The sequence below is a fragment of the Harpegnathos saltator genome, unplaced genomic scaffold (genome assembly GCF_003227715.2).
Source record: "Harpegnathos saltator strain DR-91 unplaced genomic scaffold, Hsal_v8.6 scaffold694, whole genome shotgun sequence".
NCBI classification, from domain to species: domain Eukaryota; kingdom Metazoa; phylum Arthropoda; class Insecta; order Hymenoptera; family Formicidae; genus Harpegnathos; species Harpegnathos saltator.
The window spans coordinates 2,612,834-2,631,244 of NW_020230531.1; the positions used below are offsets into that span (position 1 = coordinate 2,612,834).

At 36.6% G+C, this 18,411-nt stretch overlaps 3 protein-coding genes across 5 annotated transcripts in view; 1 reads left to right on the forward strand and 2 right to left on the reverse strand.

The window, feature by feature from the left end:
- The window catches only part of LOC105185628 (glutamate receptor ionotropic, kainate 2), a 153,053-nt gene extending 146,746 nt beyond the window's left edge, over positions 1 to 6,307 (forward strand). For 2 of the 3 annotated variants that reach the window (XM_019842491.2, XM_025305341.1), the window contains 2 exons: positions 2,287 to 2,596; positions 3,110 to 6,307. In XM_019842491.2, coding sequence (XP_019698050.1) covers positions 2,287 to 2,596; positions 3,110 to 3,116 — 317 coding nt within the window. In that variant the 3' untranslated portion in view covers positions 3,117 to 6,307. Of the gene's footprint in view, positions 1 to 2,286; positions 2,597 to 3,109 lie in introns of those variants that run through there. The other variant, XM_019842497.2, reaches the window with a different exon arrangement.
- A 6,147-nt stretch (positions 6,308 to 12,454) lies between these two features.
- LOC105185641 (uncharacterized) lies at positions 12,455 to 13,843 on the reverse strand. Its single transcript, XM_025305398.1, has 4 exons — positions 13,724 to 13,843; positions 12,989 to 13,202; positions 12,691 to 12,884; positions 12,455 to 12,605 (listed from the first exon to the last, which is right to left on the reverse strand). The coding sequence occupies exons 2-4, from the start codon at positions 13,124 to 13,126 to the stop codon at positions 12,515 to 12,517; spliced, it is 423 nt and encodes a 140-aa protein (XP_025161183.1). The 5' UTR covers positions 13,127 to 13,202; positions 13,724 to 13,843; the 3' UTR covers positions 12,455 to 12,514.
- A 1,141-nt stretch (positions 13,844 to 14,984) lies between these two features.
- Positions 14,985 to 16,799, reverse strand: LOC109504037 (UBX domain-containing protein 11-like). The gene is made up of 4 exons (XM_025305388.1): positions 16,586 to 16,799; positions 15,806 to 15,942; positions 15,353 to 15,484; positions 14,985 to 15,280 (listed from the first exon to the last, which is right to left on the reverse strand). Exons 2-4 carry the CDS (start codon positions 15,887 to 15,889, stop codon positions 15,203 to 15,205), a joined length of 294 nt encoding a protein of 97 aa, XP_025161173.1. The 5' UTR covers positions 15,890 to 15,942; positions 16,586 to 16,799; the 3' UTR covers positions 14,985 to 15,202.
- Positions 16,800 to 18,411: the final 1,612 nt, after the last annotated feature.

Genomic DNA, 18,411 nt, shown 5'->3' on the forward strand with positions numbered 1-18,411 from the left:
GCAAACTTATCAGGGATACCCCGTACGAAAACTCGTAAGGTACACTTTAACATTCGCCCTATTCTCGAAAATTAAATAGCTGCTTCGGGAGGTACGCGACAAAATATTGTAGCCTAAACGGTCCCTCACCCTTGAAATTTCATGCGAAGGCTCGTGGTGCGAAACTGATTTTTTTCGGGCTACGTTAGTTCGGGCGCTTTTAGACATCATCGCCTTTACTCTCGCGTTCAAAGCACAAAGTATTTTGCCGAGTTCCTGAAGTGGAAAACGAAAGAGGGGGAGAAACGTTTAAGATGTGCTCTCGCTGTATCTCCTCTGTTACAATGCACTCTCTTTATAGCGTAATTATTTGATTTAAAGGTGTTAAATACTTTTTTTTTAGTAAGAATAAATTTTCCTCGATAATTCTGGCAGATAATTCTTACAGTTAACAATAATATTAAATTTCTGTGGCGTCGTTAGAATAGAAATTACAAAGAGAATTTGCCAATTCCTTCTTTAAATATGATTCTTATTTCTTCTTCTTTATTATTCCTTATTGTGAAAGAAGAAGCAGTTAATTCGAACAGCATCAAACATTTATTGGGACGCCATTTGAAAGGATTCACGCATGTTCGGTCGAGAAGCAGGCGCTTAATTTATCTGCCTTGCTGTATAATGCCTGAGTGGTGGAAACTAAGATGGGCAATGACTTTCATTAGCAGAGGCAGCTTCGTGAAATGTCGACGCGCTTCGGAGCAAATTCCCGTGTGACAAGAGCGATAACGTATCTCACTCTCTCTCATCCCCATTATCTCTTTCCGCTCTGACATCGTGTCTCTTCTTCTCGTCCCGCTTAAAGTTTAATTACGATCGTGTCGGGGTAGAGTCAGTGACTGAATCAAATTCCATCGACAAATCCATCCGAAAGTACGCGTATGTCTAAATCTGGCTGTCACCCCTGATTTCAGTGACTATTCTAGAGCAGATATTCATCTCTCACGGCGCATTATGTCATCTACTTTTACTGCGGAATTACCAGCGAAGTAGTCGCGGCCAAGTGCGCTTACTTTCCCGGTCGTTATTGCTTCCCTTTTAGCGCGGGAAAGAATAATTATCGTGAAAAGCCACTTAGCGCGTGCCGCGTATTTTGCGCGCACAATCGAAAATCCATGAAGCGTAACCGCGGAGCCGAACGTATTGTGCTGTAATATGTAATGCGGTTTAACTATTTGACAGTAATTAACCCATACTTGTGCGCCATTTGTCGTTGATACACACGGTGAATAGCGACATACACATTGTCGAGAAAATGTAATTGTATTCGAGAGAAGACGGCACGTTCTGAATCCCAATAAACCACCTCGACCGCATTACTCCGTCTCCGTCAGTTTCAAATATCCTCTGTTGCATTATCGCGTCGGTGCGCATGAAATCATTGCTTTTACGCTCGTTTGGGCCGCAATACAAAATAAATTAATATAAATACGAAAATATTCTTAATATTTTACGAGCATAAAAAATTCAGCCGGCTGAATAACTTGCTTTCTCAACAAATAACGCATTCATACTTCATAATTCAAATTTAATAAATATTTATAAATAAAAAGTTTATAAGTTTATATATAAAGTTTAAAGACGACGAACAATTGTTGACAGCTCATCGACTTTACGATTCGATCAATCGGCCCTCAAATACGAGATTTATTTAATCTCACATATTACATTTCTCGTTTGTTAAAGCCGATTTGAGACAAATCGGCTTTAACAAACTGCTTGCGTTTCTTTACTTTCCGGTAATATTGCACATAGTTACAGCATAAATGTTGCAGACAAAATTTAATTTCCCTCGTTCGTATGAAATGCGTTGATCATATTGTTCATATCGGCAATGTGATAATCGAATATTAAACAGTATTAGTATTTCATCGTTTGTACCAATGTGCACTAACCGCCCGAGCTTCCATCTTCATAATAGTCATCTAACCCGCAATATATCCGCCACGCTCGCCTCGTTCCATTGTAAAAACGTGATCAGAAACCTATATCGGCTCTGCTCTATCGCAGAATTCCGGGCAAAAAGTCTCATCGCAAAGCACGTGCCGCTCGTTTCAAACAGACAACTCTAAAGACGTAGTTATCAACACTATCGCGCCCCGGTGATAGCCTCCTTTTGCGGGTCTTTAATAACTTTTAACAACCTAACGTAACTTTTAATAACTTGCTTGTTCAGCGCTGTGCGCCGTCTCGGAATGGCTCATCCGTGGTCGCGCCGATACAGCTAACACTCGCGCTTACTTTTCTCAGCAGGAGGGTGGTGCGTTGTCGATGACGGTGATGAAGAAATCATTGAGCTTCGATCAAGTGACGGCGTCCCATGGCGGGAACACCTAGCACAGGCCTCATCCTCATCTTCACCCTCAGCAGCAGCAACAGCAGCAGCAGCAGCAGCAGCAACAGCAATCACAACAGCAACCGCCACCGTGCAAAGCCACCCCCACGCACACGCGTCACACACACTGCCACTCACATTCACACATTCACAGCCATGCGCACAAACACCAAGCACCTCCGCCGAGACAGAGACGGGGCTCTTCGGACATCATCTTGGGTCAAGGTACGATCGTCCCTATCGATCTTGCAGCGCCGGTAATCTTATCCTTGACTGTTACGCTCAAGTTCCCGTTAATTCCATGTCTGTAAATTTAAGAAAACAAATCTATGAGATCGTGACATATTTGGCCAAATTTACAGTCGCGAATATGATTTTATCGCGTTTGCTGAAAGTAACGTCATCCTGCGAGCATTGGAAAGTCCTCAAAGCTCCATCGCCTTTCTTCGTTTCTTATCGATTTCCTTCCTTACTATAACTTAAATTTACACATTCAGTTGTCCGAGCTATTTGCGTCAACATGAAGCGTACTATATATCGTTTACATTGATATCAAGGACTTTTCACGCGATGCATTTAGCTAAACGCAACGAAAACGTACTTTAAGCACACACATATACGTTCAAGAAAATTGAAATATTAATTTTATAAAGATATCGACCAGAGAGAATCACAGATGATTATACATCGGTATCAATAGCTCCGCTGCAACGTATATTATTAATTGTGTCATACTAGGAGGTGACCATCCTGAGAGTATTCTCTGGAAATTTGACTGCGACCTAGCGGGTGAACCGGACGTAGTGATCTCCCCGCCTCCCCCGCCGCCGCCGCCGTCGGCGACAGTCTCGAGGACCACCACCCTTTGACCAATACTCGAAGAGGTGCCGACAGGTGTGCCTACTCAAAAGGAACTGCCCACGCAGGCCTCAGTGGTCATCAACGTGGTTGATCAGAAGGAGACCTGCTTATAACACATATAGTCGCCGGGGCGAGCTGGTAAACCGCAACGAGGGCCATCCCGCGCCGACGATGATGACGACGTGGCACCATCGATCGATATTGTGTAAACGCGGAACAACTGATTAGACGAAGACAGTTCTATAACGGAGATTTTACGTACATAGTGCCGCATGTAATATATTCCCGTGACGCGTTCCCATTTTTGTGCCGATGGAAACTATGAAATACAACGCGGGTCAAGTGGCATGACACTCGACGAATTTAGCGAGCCGGGCTTGCACGTCGGCGCGTGTATGATTCCGCGCGTAACTGTGAAAGTATCGATCGAACCGGTGCCGACGCAAGAACGTAATCGGGATAATGGAGACTGTGCGGCAAGGCCGGGTGCTTCTGTTGATAAAAGTCACGACCGAGTGAGCCCCGGAGTCATAATGGAACAGACGTTCGCCGGTTTACGAAGACAATGGGACGCTATTCGAAGAGCGAAGCGTGTTCCTCGCTAACTGCCAGTGATTATACACGTCTGACCGGGTGGGATGAAATTGAAAGGTGCCGGGGTGCGGGCGATGTCACGGATCAATCGGGGCAATAGGCGCCGCATGGAAAATAGAATTCCGTGCGCAACAGCAGACACAAGAACGGGGACTGCCCGTGTCACGAAATTTCCCAGGGCACCGGCGAAATTGAGTGGAAGGCCGCGAACAGCTTACGTTCGTTCGAGGTGTCCAAACTGACCAGAATCGACCACGGTGACGCGACACGTATCGGCGCAGCGCGAGCCGATACCGGAGCCGAATTTCAAGTGAAACATATCGAAGCGGATTTAGAAACTCGGTGGAGTTTGTTGAAGGCCGACCGTCATGTATAGGATTGTTCTCTAGCTGCGTTGCGTACGTTAGGAACTGCGTCCTGAGACAAACAACAACGGGTTGTTGAACAACGGGTTGTTGAAACATCGAGCCATTCGTCACCAATCACGAGGGCTCGATAATTATCCGTTGACTGATCGATAGTGATACGTGATTACCTCTCAGAAGGGAGCATTCGCAGTCATGATACGGTCGGCGCACACTGCGCTGCTGTTCTGTGAGCAGTTCTATATGTGAACGCCGGCGCCAAGTTGATCGCAAGATCGCTGACGAGGTCGCATGCGAACGCGATGACAAAGTCTATTGGAATGCAGTTTCCAGTGACAATAATTTCGGTTCGCGATTTTGCCGCGACAACAACTGTAATGCTCACGAGACGAGTGAGAATCTAATAAAATCAGGTGAATATTTTACCTCTTGCGAATTCTCGATCCCGATCGAAGAGTTGCGAGATAGATGGAACCAATAGACAAGTAAATGATCGTAAGTTACAAACGGCTAAATAGAATTTTTACACGCGAACAGGTGTAGCGCGCCGAATAGCAAACAAAGACGGAAAAAAAAGGAACATCGACGGCTGTATCATATGACTCGGACCAAAATCGAATTAGTGATCACTGCCAGATTTAGCCTAAACAAATGTCGAAGCGTCCAATCATTTCGAGCAGAGACAGGTAGGTGTAAAAGTCGATCTATGAGAAATAGATACAAACGGTGCTTGTTATGAAAAATTTGTAGAGCTAACAACTCGACGTTGTTGCTAATTTCATGCTGCAATATGTCGGATAAAATATAACATTTAAAGCTGAAAAAGAGAGTTCTTAATTTTGGCATTAGTCGAGAGAAGACTTATTATTATTTGATTAGAAAAGTAAGAAATTTGAAGTTGAAGCCGCAACAGATGAAAGAAGTGACGTACGAATTTTCATTGAAATAATATTGTTATCGAGAACTTTTTTCGTTCAGACATTTCCATGTTCAGTTTCTGCGTTAAATTTAAGCATAACGTTGCCTCTTTCTCTTTCAATGCTCCAACAATTAGTGATTTGATGAAAGTAAGCTCTTTTACAAATATATTATATAATTTCCAACTGGGATATATCAGTCGAAAAAATTGAGTCGTAAGATACTTCGAAAATCGATAATGGAGAAGAGAGTACGGTCACCTGATAACGTCTAATCGTTGTATTATATGCAAGATGGTATACTAATTGTTGAAAAGTGGTTTATAAATCTTTTGTATAAATATATGTGTGATTTATAAATGCACTTAAGAAACGTAAATATATATGTATAAATATGTATATGTATGTATACGTAAGCGTATGTACATATTACACGTACATATATTGTGTGCGCGCGGCACAGACGACAAAGTCTGTGCGGCGTGCGAACGTGCCAAAAGACTTGGTCATATTTTGACACGATCGAATAGTTTATTATCACTGATGTACGTACAGCGAGTGTTTTTCACAAAAAGAAAGAAAGCAAGTAGGGATAAGCCGATTACAAACTATTCGACAGTTTTTAGCTGTACACACCACGGCGTTTCGTATTGTGAATACATTATTATACGCGTATACCGCTGTTTGTTGAGAAGATTACGTCGTACAGTGAGTTTGTTAAATGCATTATTAGCCGTCGGACAGTGAGAGTGAGTATATAAGTATGTGTATGTGCGAATTATCTATCGACGAAATTTTTGTTCTCTACAAAAAAAGAGGTGGAGGAAGATGAAAACAAATGAAAAAAGAGATGAGATAAAGGAATACACCACAAGTTATATATGTGCTCGAAAATGAGTTATCCATACTGCCACTGTGTGCGATAAGCCGATATACGATGTGTTTTTAATTCGGTACGTTTGCCAATTTTACGGCTACAACGCGTACTTCGCATTGCAGCCGATAATAACATGATTAAAAAGCTGATATTAACTCATGCCAGTCGTACACATCACTTACACTACAAGGCTCGTTACGAAATTTATCGGCGAATATGATGGCTCTATGTCTATATCTGAGATACGAGAGATGCATAAATTTTCCACTCGAATGAAACCGATATCGTAAGTATATGCGAATAAAGGGGAGAAAGAGAGAGAGAGAGAGAGAGAGAGAGAGAGAGAGAGAGAGAGAGAGAGAGGGAAAGAGAGAAATCACGACGCGGGTTATTTCCAGTGCATGAGAAATCTTTCTGTAGGCTTCACACTTTTGTGCGTGCGTCTGGTATTTCTAAGAGCGATCGAATTGTGTTAAGGCACATTGTGTCGCGTAGCTTTATATTTCTTTATTGCGCCGAAACCGAGAAATTAATTTAAAGCAGCTCAATCTAGAGAGTGAGACGATGGTAACTTATCGGCGTGCTGGTAATCGGAGGCTACCTGTAAGAAAAGTGTCTATGAATGTCTATAAACAGCACACGAGGACGATAAACACCTGGATACTTTCTCTACATCGAAATAAAAGATTTGAATATCTATTGTACAGTATTTAATATTGCAGGAAATAAACATTTCCGATGCTCATACAAAACAACCTATGCATAGTTAAAGAAAGCTTCTTTTCTTTCCCTTATTAAATAATTTTTCAGGAAATAAAAGTGAGAAAATATAAAATAACAATTGTATATTTAAAGAGTTGCCTGGAAGATTTAACGTTTAATATTTTTAGAAACGCAGTTACAAAGCATATATATTTTATAGCCTGTAGTTTCCATAAGCTTTACTTTTTATGTTGTTTCTCAATAACGTTTAATTTTATAGACGCTCTTATAGACGCTTGTATCTAACATCCTACTGCACCATTCGTTAATAATATCGATCTTCTCAGTTCTCTTATGGACAAAGCGATTAATTTTTCCTTTTATGGAATATTCTGCAGCTGTCCTTTTCTGTCATAACAAATTCTGTTAGCGCAGCACTTTATAGACAAGATAAAATGTCAATATAGTGCTACATCAATCGTAACTAATTTCTTTAGAGATATGTCAGAGCATCCATACTTTCAACTATCTATCTAAAATCACCGTTATATGATTTATACCCAATCTCATTGTATGGTCAAATCTCGAACAAATCTGTTGGCGGGTTATTTCGTTGGCACATTCAATCGATTTCAACAATTCACGTTGCGGAAAGCGATTTTATATATTCGATGGATTTTGAGAAAATTGTTTCATCACAAATTTACAATCGTATATAATCCGATATCCGAAGAACAAAACAGATAAAGCAGTCTTTTGATGAAATGTGTATGATTGGATGGCTATATAGCTCTCAAATCCCCCAATTGTGTCAGAGGCACGCTTTTTGTAAATAAAACAAGATAGCTCGAATAGCAATGACACTACTAAATACTAAATATCTTAATATTTACAGCTAGGGGAACTAACAATATTATATACTTTTTAACTAATTTTTAAAACTCTAATTAATAAATTTGGTAATTCAGCTAACAAGTTATTGTTGATCTTTACTTTTGCAAATTATTCATTTGTGATGTTAGCCAATATGTTAATTATTCAAAAATATCGTTGTAGAGAGCAGCCGATGAAACATGTATTTTGCGATTATATTCATAAGATCGCATAAATTTACGGTTATCGTTATCGCGAGTATTGTTTTCCGCGTTATCGTTATCGCGAGTATTGTTAATTAAGAATTGCGACGACTATTGACGCAGCACATTACCCTTATTCCACGTTGATACCACAAATATTACGCAGATACTATTACAGAATGCAATGCCATACTATTAATCGCGCGTCTCTATCGTTTACACTTCGTCCCATCGAAACGAAGCAGCGTCAAATTGTTAGAAAAAAACTAAATCGTCGTCTCGAAGTGCCACTCCATATTGAAAATTGCATTCGTTTAGTCGTGTCGTTTCAAAGAGAGTACGTTAAAATCCAGGTCATTTCCCGACATTTGAGACCGAGAGAAAAATGAGGGGAAGGTACATGGAACGCAATTATCCGCAGCGCGAAGCTCTGATAGCTTCTAGGAGCAGCTAACCATTACCATTTACATCCTATGTTGTGCTGCTTATCTTGAAATATCCTTCACTGTATGCCCTGAGAGTAAGATCGATAAATTAAATTCAGACTATCGATAAAGCACATCTTGAAAAATTGTCGTATTTGTTGTACCTGTTTTTTCTCTCTTGCTGAATCTACTTCCCGATTCTTAATTTTTATTGTTAACTGTCGGCTATTATGCTGGCGTTCACATTGCGCCTTTAAATTCCTATTGTACATTGAAGTTAGTACAAAATAGCGCCGGGGTAAATGAACGACTTGGGTAATACAGGAAAGAGACTCGAGAGAAGCGGAAAAATTTTTCAATATTGCTTAACGAGACCCTGGAACAAACAATCCTCTCGTCTCGACACCTTTTTCTTCTTCTTACCTTTTTTACACTTTTTTTGTCTACCGACGTGCTGAAACCAATTGAGAGATCCATTAATGCCTCAATGCTTTAAAGCAGATGTCGCCAATAGCCCCTTGCTTTTCTTCGCTTCAATACTATTACATTCCTCTTTGCCGGTTAATCGATTCCTTGGCGAATTATATGCAATAAAAACGAGATCCACTGCAACCCGTCCGCTAACGAAAGTAAAACTGAGTCAAAACTATGGATTGTTAGAAGAAATTTAATACTATGCCGTAACACATTATTGTTCCTTCAAATTAAAATATACCGAAGTATCATACTAGCAGTAATTTTGAATTCAATGAATTGCATATTATTCAACGTATGCGTATAATTGTGTTTTAGCGCCAATTTTGTTTCGGCACCAACTAAAATCAACTAAACAATGTGTATATTTCAAAAAATAGTGGTAAACAAATAATAAAATTATTGACTGGACATTTGCAATTTTTAAATATTCATCGTTCTAGTGGACTAACTCTCAGTTTTAACTTTTTGTCCGTATATTTCTCTGTATATATCTCCTTCTGTATATTTCTCTATATATCTCGGTTATTTTTCTCGCGATCAATTATGCATACGTTTCTTCTCATCTGTGAAAATAACGATGTACGAAGAAACGATGAGAAATCGCGAAGAGCAGACAAGACTGCTGCAGATGAACAATGCGACGAAGTCCTCCTCCGCAGAATAAATTTAATCTTCGGTTGTCATATTTTCATAATCAGGGACAGGTGCGTTATTTTTTACAGATAGATCTACGCCGGTGATTTATCGCATTTATCGCCTATCTAGTGTTCCCATACGTATGCGTGTGTAAGCGTGCTCATATATTATTTATAGAGACCATTTTCCATGTAATATCTTAATATTCATTCATTCGGCAAGGTTAGGCAAGAATGCGCTACCACGTGCAGCTAAAGACCATAGTTTTATCAATTGCAGGAAAAAGTAAGAACCGATGACCTCGTTATAACAGTGAGTTTAGCTAATGATATTTCATCAGTCAACGACGTAATGCTATGTGTAAAATCTTCCATAATAAAATGTTTGCAGCTTTTTCAATCGCCCGTTTTCGTAATTATTTTCACTTAGAAAGATTACTATAAATAACTGTGAATATATATTTCTCGATATTTTGGCTAGATAAAAATATTCGAGAATAAGCGATAAACTGTTGACACGAGAACACAATGCAATCCTTTACCGAATTGAAATTATAAAATTTACTTATCGTTGTGATTTTGCAAAATAGTTCTTAAGGAAAACAAAATTCATAACAATACTGCTGTTGTATCTTGCATTTTTTATCAGGCATATTCACTACAACATGTTGAATATTTGCATGCATTTTTTATCGTTGCACAATCTGCCGTTGAAAACCCTATTCAATTTTCAATTAATTGATATTCAATCAATCGGTCCTTACTTCAATAAACGAGAAAATAACACGAAAGGCCTGCTAACAGGTAGCACTGATCTCTTCTATTTGTTTAATTATTTTTCGTTTTATGACAGCCAGCGTCCAATTAAATCGATTGCGTCTTCTTTTTTATTTTCAATAATTATGCCGCTTAGTGGTGCCCGGTTCGCTCAATATTTACGAAATTTATGAGCGCGCCAGGAATTTCCCGAGGGAATGCGAGCCAATTTGGATATCGATTGACAAACACGACCTCTTATTAACCGTCCCGCCTCGACATCTGATCGAAAAGCTTCCGTTGACAGGTCCATTGGCAGAGACCCACGGTTTAGATAGATAAATCGCGCGAGTTCCATCCTGTTGATTGATAGAGCTTGCACCTATCATGGCATAGTTTGTCGATGATGATGAGAAATTCCATAATTTTCCTAATACAGGTATGTATGCGAATGAAACAGCATCAGGTAAGCTACTGTATTACTTAGTTCGCCATATGTAGCATGAATTTGCGAAAATATATGCATTTGACATACGTGTCAATATACGTATTTAGCTTTGAGTTTACCAATCCTCTGTCATAAATTCATATTCACATTTCGTGAATTTATGCAATAAAACTTTTGCCGGAAACGCGATGTTTAACGCGATGTTTGAAATATTATTGTTAATTGACTGTATATATATATATATAAATTATAACTAGTTTGAAAATTTATTTTGTTGCTTCTTCATGTATGTAATAACGACTATATATATATATATATATATAGTCGTTATTACATGAATGAAGAAGCAACAAAATAAATTTTCAAACTAGTTATAATTTTTTGAAGGATTCATTCATCAACTTTAACCTTCGATATCTCCTAAACGGTTAGAGATACAGGCCTGGTTCTGGCACCAAATTAAAGTCCTCTCAAAACCCTACATTTTCGACTACATTGACGACTCTCTACTCCCAGTAGAAGCGGAGATATCAACGGAGAAAGCTTGGAAAACTTTAACCTTCGATCTCCTAAACGGTTAGAGATACAAGCCTGGTTCTGGCACCAAATTAAAGTCCTCTCAAAACCCTACATTTTCGACTACATTGACGACTCTCTACTCCCAGTAAAAGCGGAGATATGAACGGAGAAAGCTTGGAAAACTTTAACCTTCGATATCTCCTAAACAATTTAATACATGATTATTAATATAGTATTATTGCATGATCATATTAAAATAAAAATTATGTTATCTGGAATATTATAAGTTATTAATGTTATTCAGAGTCGTAAAACGTAATTAGATATGTAGTTCAAACAAATAAGATATAAAATATGGCACAAACAATAATTGAATTGAATATCGTTTTAGAATACATTAAAATAGGTCAATTAATATTTAATAGGGTTGTAACGAAAGTGGTTATAACAAAAGCGAATGCGAAAGCGAAAGATCTTGTTTCTTTCTACTGAATGATGCAAATGAGTAAATTAGTAACTTCCCAGACAACACAATGTCCAAAATCGGGACATAAGACATCTTTAAGACGTCTTTAAGTTGTTTTAAAGATGTTTTATACTGTGACATCTTAAATTCCATTCGTCTCGCATTTGCGGCACAAATCAGCACAAACATAGCACAATACAGCACAACAAAGAAAAATTTAAAATTCGAAAAGAGCGGGGCTACCAAAAATTTAGTTTTTCTTAATTTTCTTGAGTACACTTCGAGTTACAGTGTTGCGGATTGCAGCACAATACGGCACAATTCGAAAAAATACAAAATTTGAAAAGTGTAAGGCCAACTTCACACATGTTTGCTTCAGCATAAAAATACCAAATAAAACTGGACTTTGGTTTCATTGTTATTATTATCACTTATCACACTTAGTTATTTAATTATTATAATTTATATCACACAGCAGTTTACTTGCACTCATTTGTTTTCAATAAATACTTTTTTTAAACTCTAAAGTCCAAAGTGTCTCTAGACCGGCAAATTAATGAATGAAACATAAATTGCACACCCCCGCCATCCAATGTCCCCAGCAAAGTTGCAAATCCCGCGGGCTGGACAAAACCTTTCGCTAAAACTTTCGTATAATTAGTTGCGATAGCGAAAGCGAAAGCGAGAGTCTAAAATGATGCGAAAGTCTCGCTTTCGCATATGCGAAAGCGAATATTCGTTACAACCCTGATATTTAATGTAACATAATAATGAAATTAATTTTCACCAGGAAATATATATATTTACGAAGAGAAAACGTAAGAATAAGAAACATAATAAGTGTCATAAACATTACGGTTATTACCCACATATATTTGTGTTATATATTTAAATTGCAAATTGGGAACTTACAATTTTGTAGTATACACTTGTTTAATTAATAGTTTAATTAGTTACAATACTTGCTTAATTGTAATATACACTGTCCTAATTTAACATAAAACCTCTTATGAGATCCGAAGCACTCAATCATTTACAAGATGAAGAACGCAATCCCTGTTAATTCCGCATTCTTTTAAGGATGCGTCCACACGTTCCAACTTCTTCGGCGAATATCTGTAAGTAATTAAATCAACTATGAAAAGAATATTGGAATTCGAAATATAAATATAAGTAAAAAATTAAATACACTGTTCTTTACCCGCATAATAGCACTTTATATCCTTTGTAACCTGACATTTTTATGGCTTTATCGAGTAATTCGTACAGTTTTACCAACGATTCGTCAGTGGAAATGTGCACCAAGTACACAGTGCTACCAGTCAATGACCTAATTTTTAATCGCAATTCGTCAGGTTTACCAGTTGCTTCGTTGATCTGATGCAACAGCGGAGGCTGGAATAGTAAATTCTTAGTTTTTTTTTTTTAGGGGATTATGTAACTTGACTAAATATAGTTAGTCTAAATTCCTACGACTGTTTGTTTGATAAATTTCTCACCGAATTTTTCCTCGCATAAGTAGCCGATTTCGTGACACGAGGACGTTTCACAGAAGATTCAACGATAAAATTGGCGATACTTAGTTCACAGTTATTGATCTCCGCTGTGCTCAAAGTTTTTGTCCGTGATGATTGCATGCCGATAATTTGTCTTCCAGACAAACTAGCAGATCTCGGACGTGGTCGAAGACGATTCCCGATGGATCTAGGCCGACTGCAAAAAATCAACTTAAGTAAATAAATGATACAATTTGTCTTAAGACAGAGTGAATATCAATTTATTGTCTATTTTCTATTTTCGTGATAAAGAAAGAAACAATTAAGGTGACTTTCAAAACTGGTAATTAAAATAATAATACAACTGAAATAATCATATTAAGAGATGCAGTAAAATGAGTTAAAAATAAATGTTTGTCTATATAATCATATCGATATCAAATAGCAATAACATATTGTTAATTTTCAAGAAAGAGTAATAAATATAAAACTTATTTATTACTTGGGAGAGAACTTGATAGATGATCTGTCGGTGGAGCTATGATATCTTGTCCTACTTAAAGACCTCGAAACGTCTCTTGACTTTGAATGTTCTCTCGACGACATGCCATATTCGATATTTTTTGCAGACAATTCTCTCTTTTTTAGAATTGTAATATGTGTAATATTTCAAAGAGAACAAGTCTCAATAAAGATAAATTAATTGCGCACGAATTCAGAAATCGATAAAAGCTTTACCTTTTCTCGTCGGCTCCTTCGCACTAATTCAGCGTTAATGTGAGACTGTATGTGAGAATCGGAGCAAACGTTGTTGTGTGAAGCCAAAATGTGAGATCTTAGAGAAGGCAAATTAACAGACGACATTCCCTCTTTGGACTTTGAAAAACTAACGAAAGTAGTGCAAAGGATACATTATAAATTCATAAATTAAAAATCACTTTGCATATATAATTATACAAAAGAAGAAATATAAATAAATTTATTCATTCTCTCAGTACTTGAATTTATAACAACGCATAATCTTTTCTTTGTAATTGAGCATTTGAATATTTATTAATTCCACTATGAAACATGTGATAATACCGGCTTGTTGGAAGTGATAAAAGCGGTATGTTCTGTGCACTCCAGGAATTATCTTTTGTCGAAGAACCGACACAATCGGATCTCTGAGAAATGTTACTCAGCTTACGTGAACACGTCGATAACAAGTTATCTACTGGTGGTTGTTTGCCCAATCGATATCCCTGTCCAGGAAATCCAATTGGGTAAGCTGAATATAGTTCCCGTCTATGATCTTCTATCTACAAAAATAAATAAAAATGCAGAATATATTTGAATACTCAAAAAGATACTTTCGTTTAAAAGTTAGGAAGTTACAAAGAACTAATCAACTAATCAAATTTCCGTTGAGAAAGAATCGACTTCACTCTGATCAAAGAAAGAAAAAGTGCAAAAACTGTAGCATTATTCATATATTCTAGAATTTCATTTGATGATTTACCGTGAAGGGAACACCGTCAGGATATTCTTGTTGCAATTCAGATGGAAAATAGCCATCCAAAATATCGCGAACGAACGCTCTTGTAGTCGGATTGTTATAAGATCGTAACGAACTTCCTTGGACAGTCATACCATTTTTGTAAAATTTTAATGCCATGCAGGTAGAAGAAGTCTTTGGTCAAAATATACAAGAAAAAATGCCGGTTGATAATTAGCAGTGAGAGAAATCGCTAATTAAGAAATATTTCAACAATCAACCACATATATGTAATTAATAATAATAATAATATAATGGAATGTATAAAAATATTTATATGATAATATTTGTATAATTCATATCATTAATAAGATATTTTACGTCTTATATTTCAAATATATTATATTTTTATATTTTAAATATGTCTTATATTTCAAATATATTATATTTTTATATTTCAAATATGTCTTATATTTCAAATATCGTATTAAAATGTATTGTATGCAATTTCACAGATGTGCAAGTATTAGAAAACTGCAAAACGTTACTTTGAAAGTTGCCCCTCCTCCTTTCTCATTATGTTGAATGTGAACTTCGCCCTTTCGCGCGGTCAGGTTTAGCTGATCGATATTAGCAACCAGCTGATCGTAACAAATGTCGATATAATTACTGCAACAGGTTTACTGACAATTAAATCGGTGGATTACTTCCGCATCAAGTCGATATAATGCTTGTTCCAATTACTTGCTAACATTATCGGTATCCATCTGATCTTTTTTATTGCCCACCCATACCAGACCGTAATCAGCCAAGAATTTCTGTATTATAGATAAGTCACACAAACATTTATTGTTATCGTCAACCAAGAATATCTAAAAAATAGATTTAACCTCCATCTCGAAGATCTTGTGTTCCAGCGTAAGACATCGTTGATAGAAATACTCGGAATTGCTAGCCTGAATTCGTTGCTCTTTCTTATGCAACAGCTCTTGACTTTTGTGTTTATTTTCCCATTCTTTTACCTGTGACAAAATAACGTTTTACATTATTCCAAAAAAACGTACAAGATATAATATGATTTGGAATATAAAAGAAATGACGTTGCCCGGCGTTGATTTCAAATCACGAATATATGAACACAATACAACAATACACAATACAACCATATACAATAAAACATAAGGAAAAAGATAAAATTATATAATAATTTGTAAATAAAGTTAATAAATCCGTGAAGCACAATTACACGGCTCATAGTCTGTGCCTATAATTATTTACCATGCCGGCCGTACAAACTTATGAGTTGTACCGCATTTTTAAAATAAGAAAATCGTACAGAGAACCTTCCGCTTTAAGCGTGCGATTTCCTGATCTTTGGTTCGTAATCCTTCCTCAGCTTTCGACATGGTGGATTGTATTTTTCGCATTTGAGACTCCGCCAGACACAACTGTTTCGTCAGCACGCTTATGACTTCGCTCTCTAAAATCAGTATATTCTACGATAAAATGCAATAATAATGTGCAATCTCAAGCAAAATGTAGAAGAAATACTAGAGATTTAATCTCATAGGGAACACGAAACTATCTTGGATCTAAGAATCATTGACAAATTTCTTGTACAGTTTTAAACAAAAGTCGATTCTTCGCAACAATGTTCTCTTTGTTACAACTTAAGAGCATGAATAAGCTCAAGATAGAATTACCTTCTTCTATTACATTATCTGCAGGAATATGAATAGAATTTCTGGAAGCTTTGGCAGTATTATTCCACAATTTTCTTGCGGAAAGATTCGCGTTGGAAACCTGACACCAAGCGTATTAATGATATCCAATTTGGTAATTTTTATGCATAAAATGTATCATAAAACTAACCGTTTTACTAATCAGATTCGATGATTTGCTTAAATTGGACATGAGCTTGCCGTCTTCCGACGTATTTGTTTTGCCATTTTGAGAATTTCCCGTTGTAATATCCGACGCGCATGATGGCAAGGTTTTCAATCTTTTCAATTTTTAGCAAAATGTTACATTATTTTCCCTTAACGAATGATACGTTATAAAATTGTCAGCAAAGTTCATATTTGCCTATCGCTATAACCATGACACATGTAAATTTAACCTACTTGCAATTGTTGTCACGCGACAGAAAGGAATTTCTTGGATATTTGTTCTTCGGTTGAATCGGAAGATTTCCTTGACTCATTATAGACGATGGCATTGATTGACGGACCTGACAGCATTCACATGAATTTTCTTATGTCGCCGAAAACCCCAGTTACTCGTCCGAAGTTGTATCTGCAACATGCGCAATCAGAGAGAAAAATCGATTTAGGTAAATGCAATATACACGGAAAGTAACGACTATTTGTCATTCAACACGTGATGGTAGAAAGAACTTTTGTTTATATTTTCTGTGTACATACACATAATATTTTATATATATTTACAATATATACATAAATTACATGGAACACGTACATATAATAAATGTGTTTTACTTTATGATTTATTACAAATAAGTCTTAAGTCCTCGTCCTAATTAAGGATATAAAAAAAAATCTTTGATCCTAATCTTAAAATATGTGGTGAGAGTGAGGACAAGGTCTTTAAACTAGGTGAGACATTGGATCGACTTTGATCTATAAATTACAATATAAAAGGCTATGCGCGAGAGTATTTGAATCGTGAAGAATAAGAAATAAGAGCGTTGAATAGGTGAAACATTAATTTGAAGACGCAAACTGCGTAACGTTAAACGTAATGATTGCAGATATATTTATATATTATTATTATTTATCGTTATATTTATCACAGAATATTCTTTTGAAGCATTTCTATAAACTTTAGTTAAAATTAAGATTATCGAAATTAAACTGACGTTCTACTTTTTTTAAACATAAAACTAAAGACAGATGGAAAATAATTTAAACTTTGATTAATTTTAATTAATATTTATAATTAACATTTGATATCTTTAGATATAAATAAAAGGAATTAATCGCAAATTAGTTTTGGTGAGAGAGATTTAATTTTTTCCAAACCACTTACAAATTCTTTGTCATATTTTTAACAAATCAAAAAGATTTCTTTCATGTATATTTATGCCAAAATTGAATACTTGAAACGTTATTTTTATACGATAAATTTATTTGACAAGATGCAGCTGTATCAACAACCCGTACACACATAAAAACATTCCAGACAAAAAGAAAAGATCATAAAAGTCATAAATTTGAATTCAAACGAAAATACAAGAGTTACAATAATATATCCTTAATAGTAATTGTTTGTACACAAATATCAATAACCAGTTTTAAGTTCGACTCAAAACGCAAGCGTCAGTAAATATGGCGGAACCAAACGTTTTGATTCACTTTGTGCTCTTTTAAATGATACACAAAAGACTTAGAACTCCTGAAAGAACTGACACTAAGGCTGACTCCCTATGGAGCGTAAAATGCGTACGCGTAACTTGCGACAGCCAATCATTCATCAGAGCTATGATTGCGTATAACAGCTGAGACAATTGATTGGCTGACGCAAGTTACGCATACGTATTTTAAGTTTCATGGGGAGCCAGCCTAAACGTTCTGCGTCGAAGAAAAGCTACGTGTCACTCCTCTACAGTGGAAGGAGAAAAGGCGGGAAAGTACAAACTTCAAAATTTTCCTCTTCTTTCCAGATGTGTACACACACACACACACACATATGACCCAACTTCTCAACACTATTTTCTAAATTCAAGTTATGAATCGGATGCACGTAAAACTTTGAAATCATTCGCTCATGAATTTTTCATCAAGGAGGTTGATTGATTAAAGTCAAGTGTCCTAATAAAAATTATAATTCCTCCGCAATCTGGTGACTCGTAATTACAAAATACGCCAAGCTTCTTAACATGATATCGAAAAAAATTCCAGTTGCTCCAATTCTAATCGCCCCAAATATA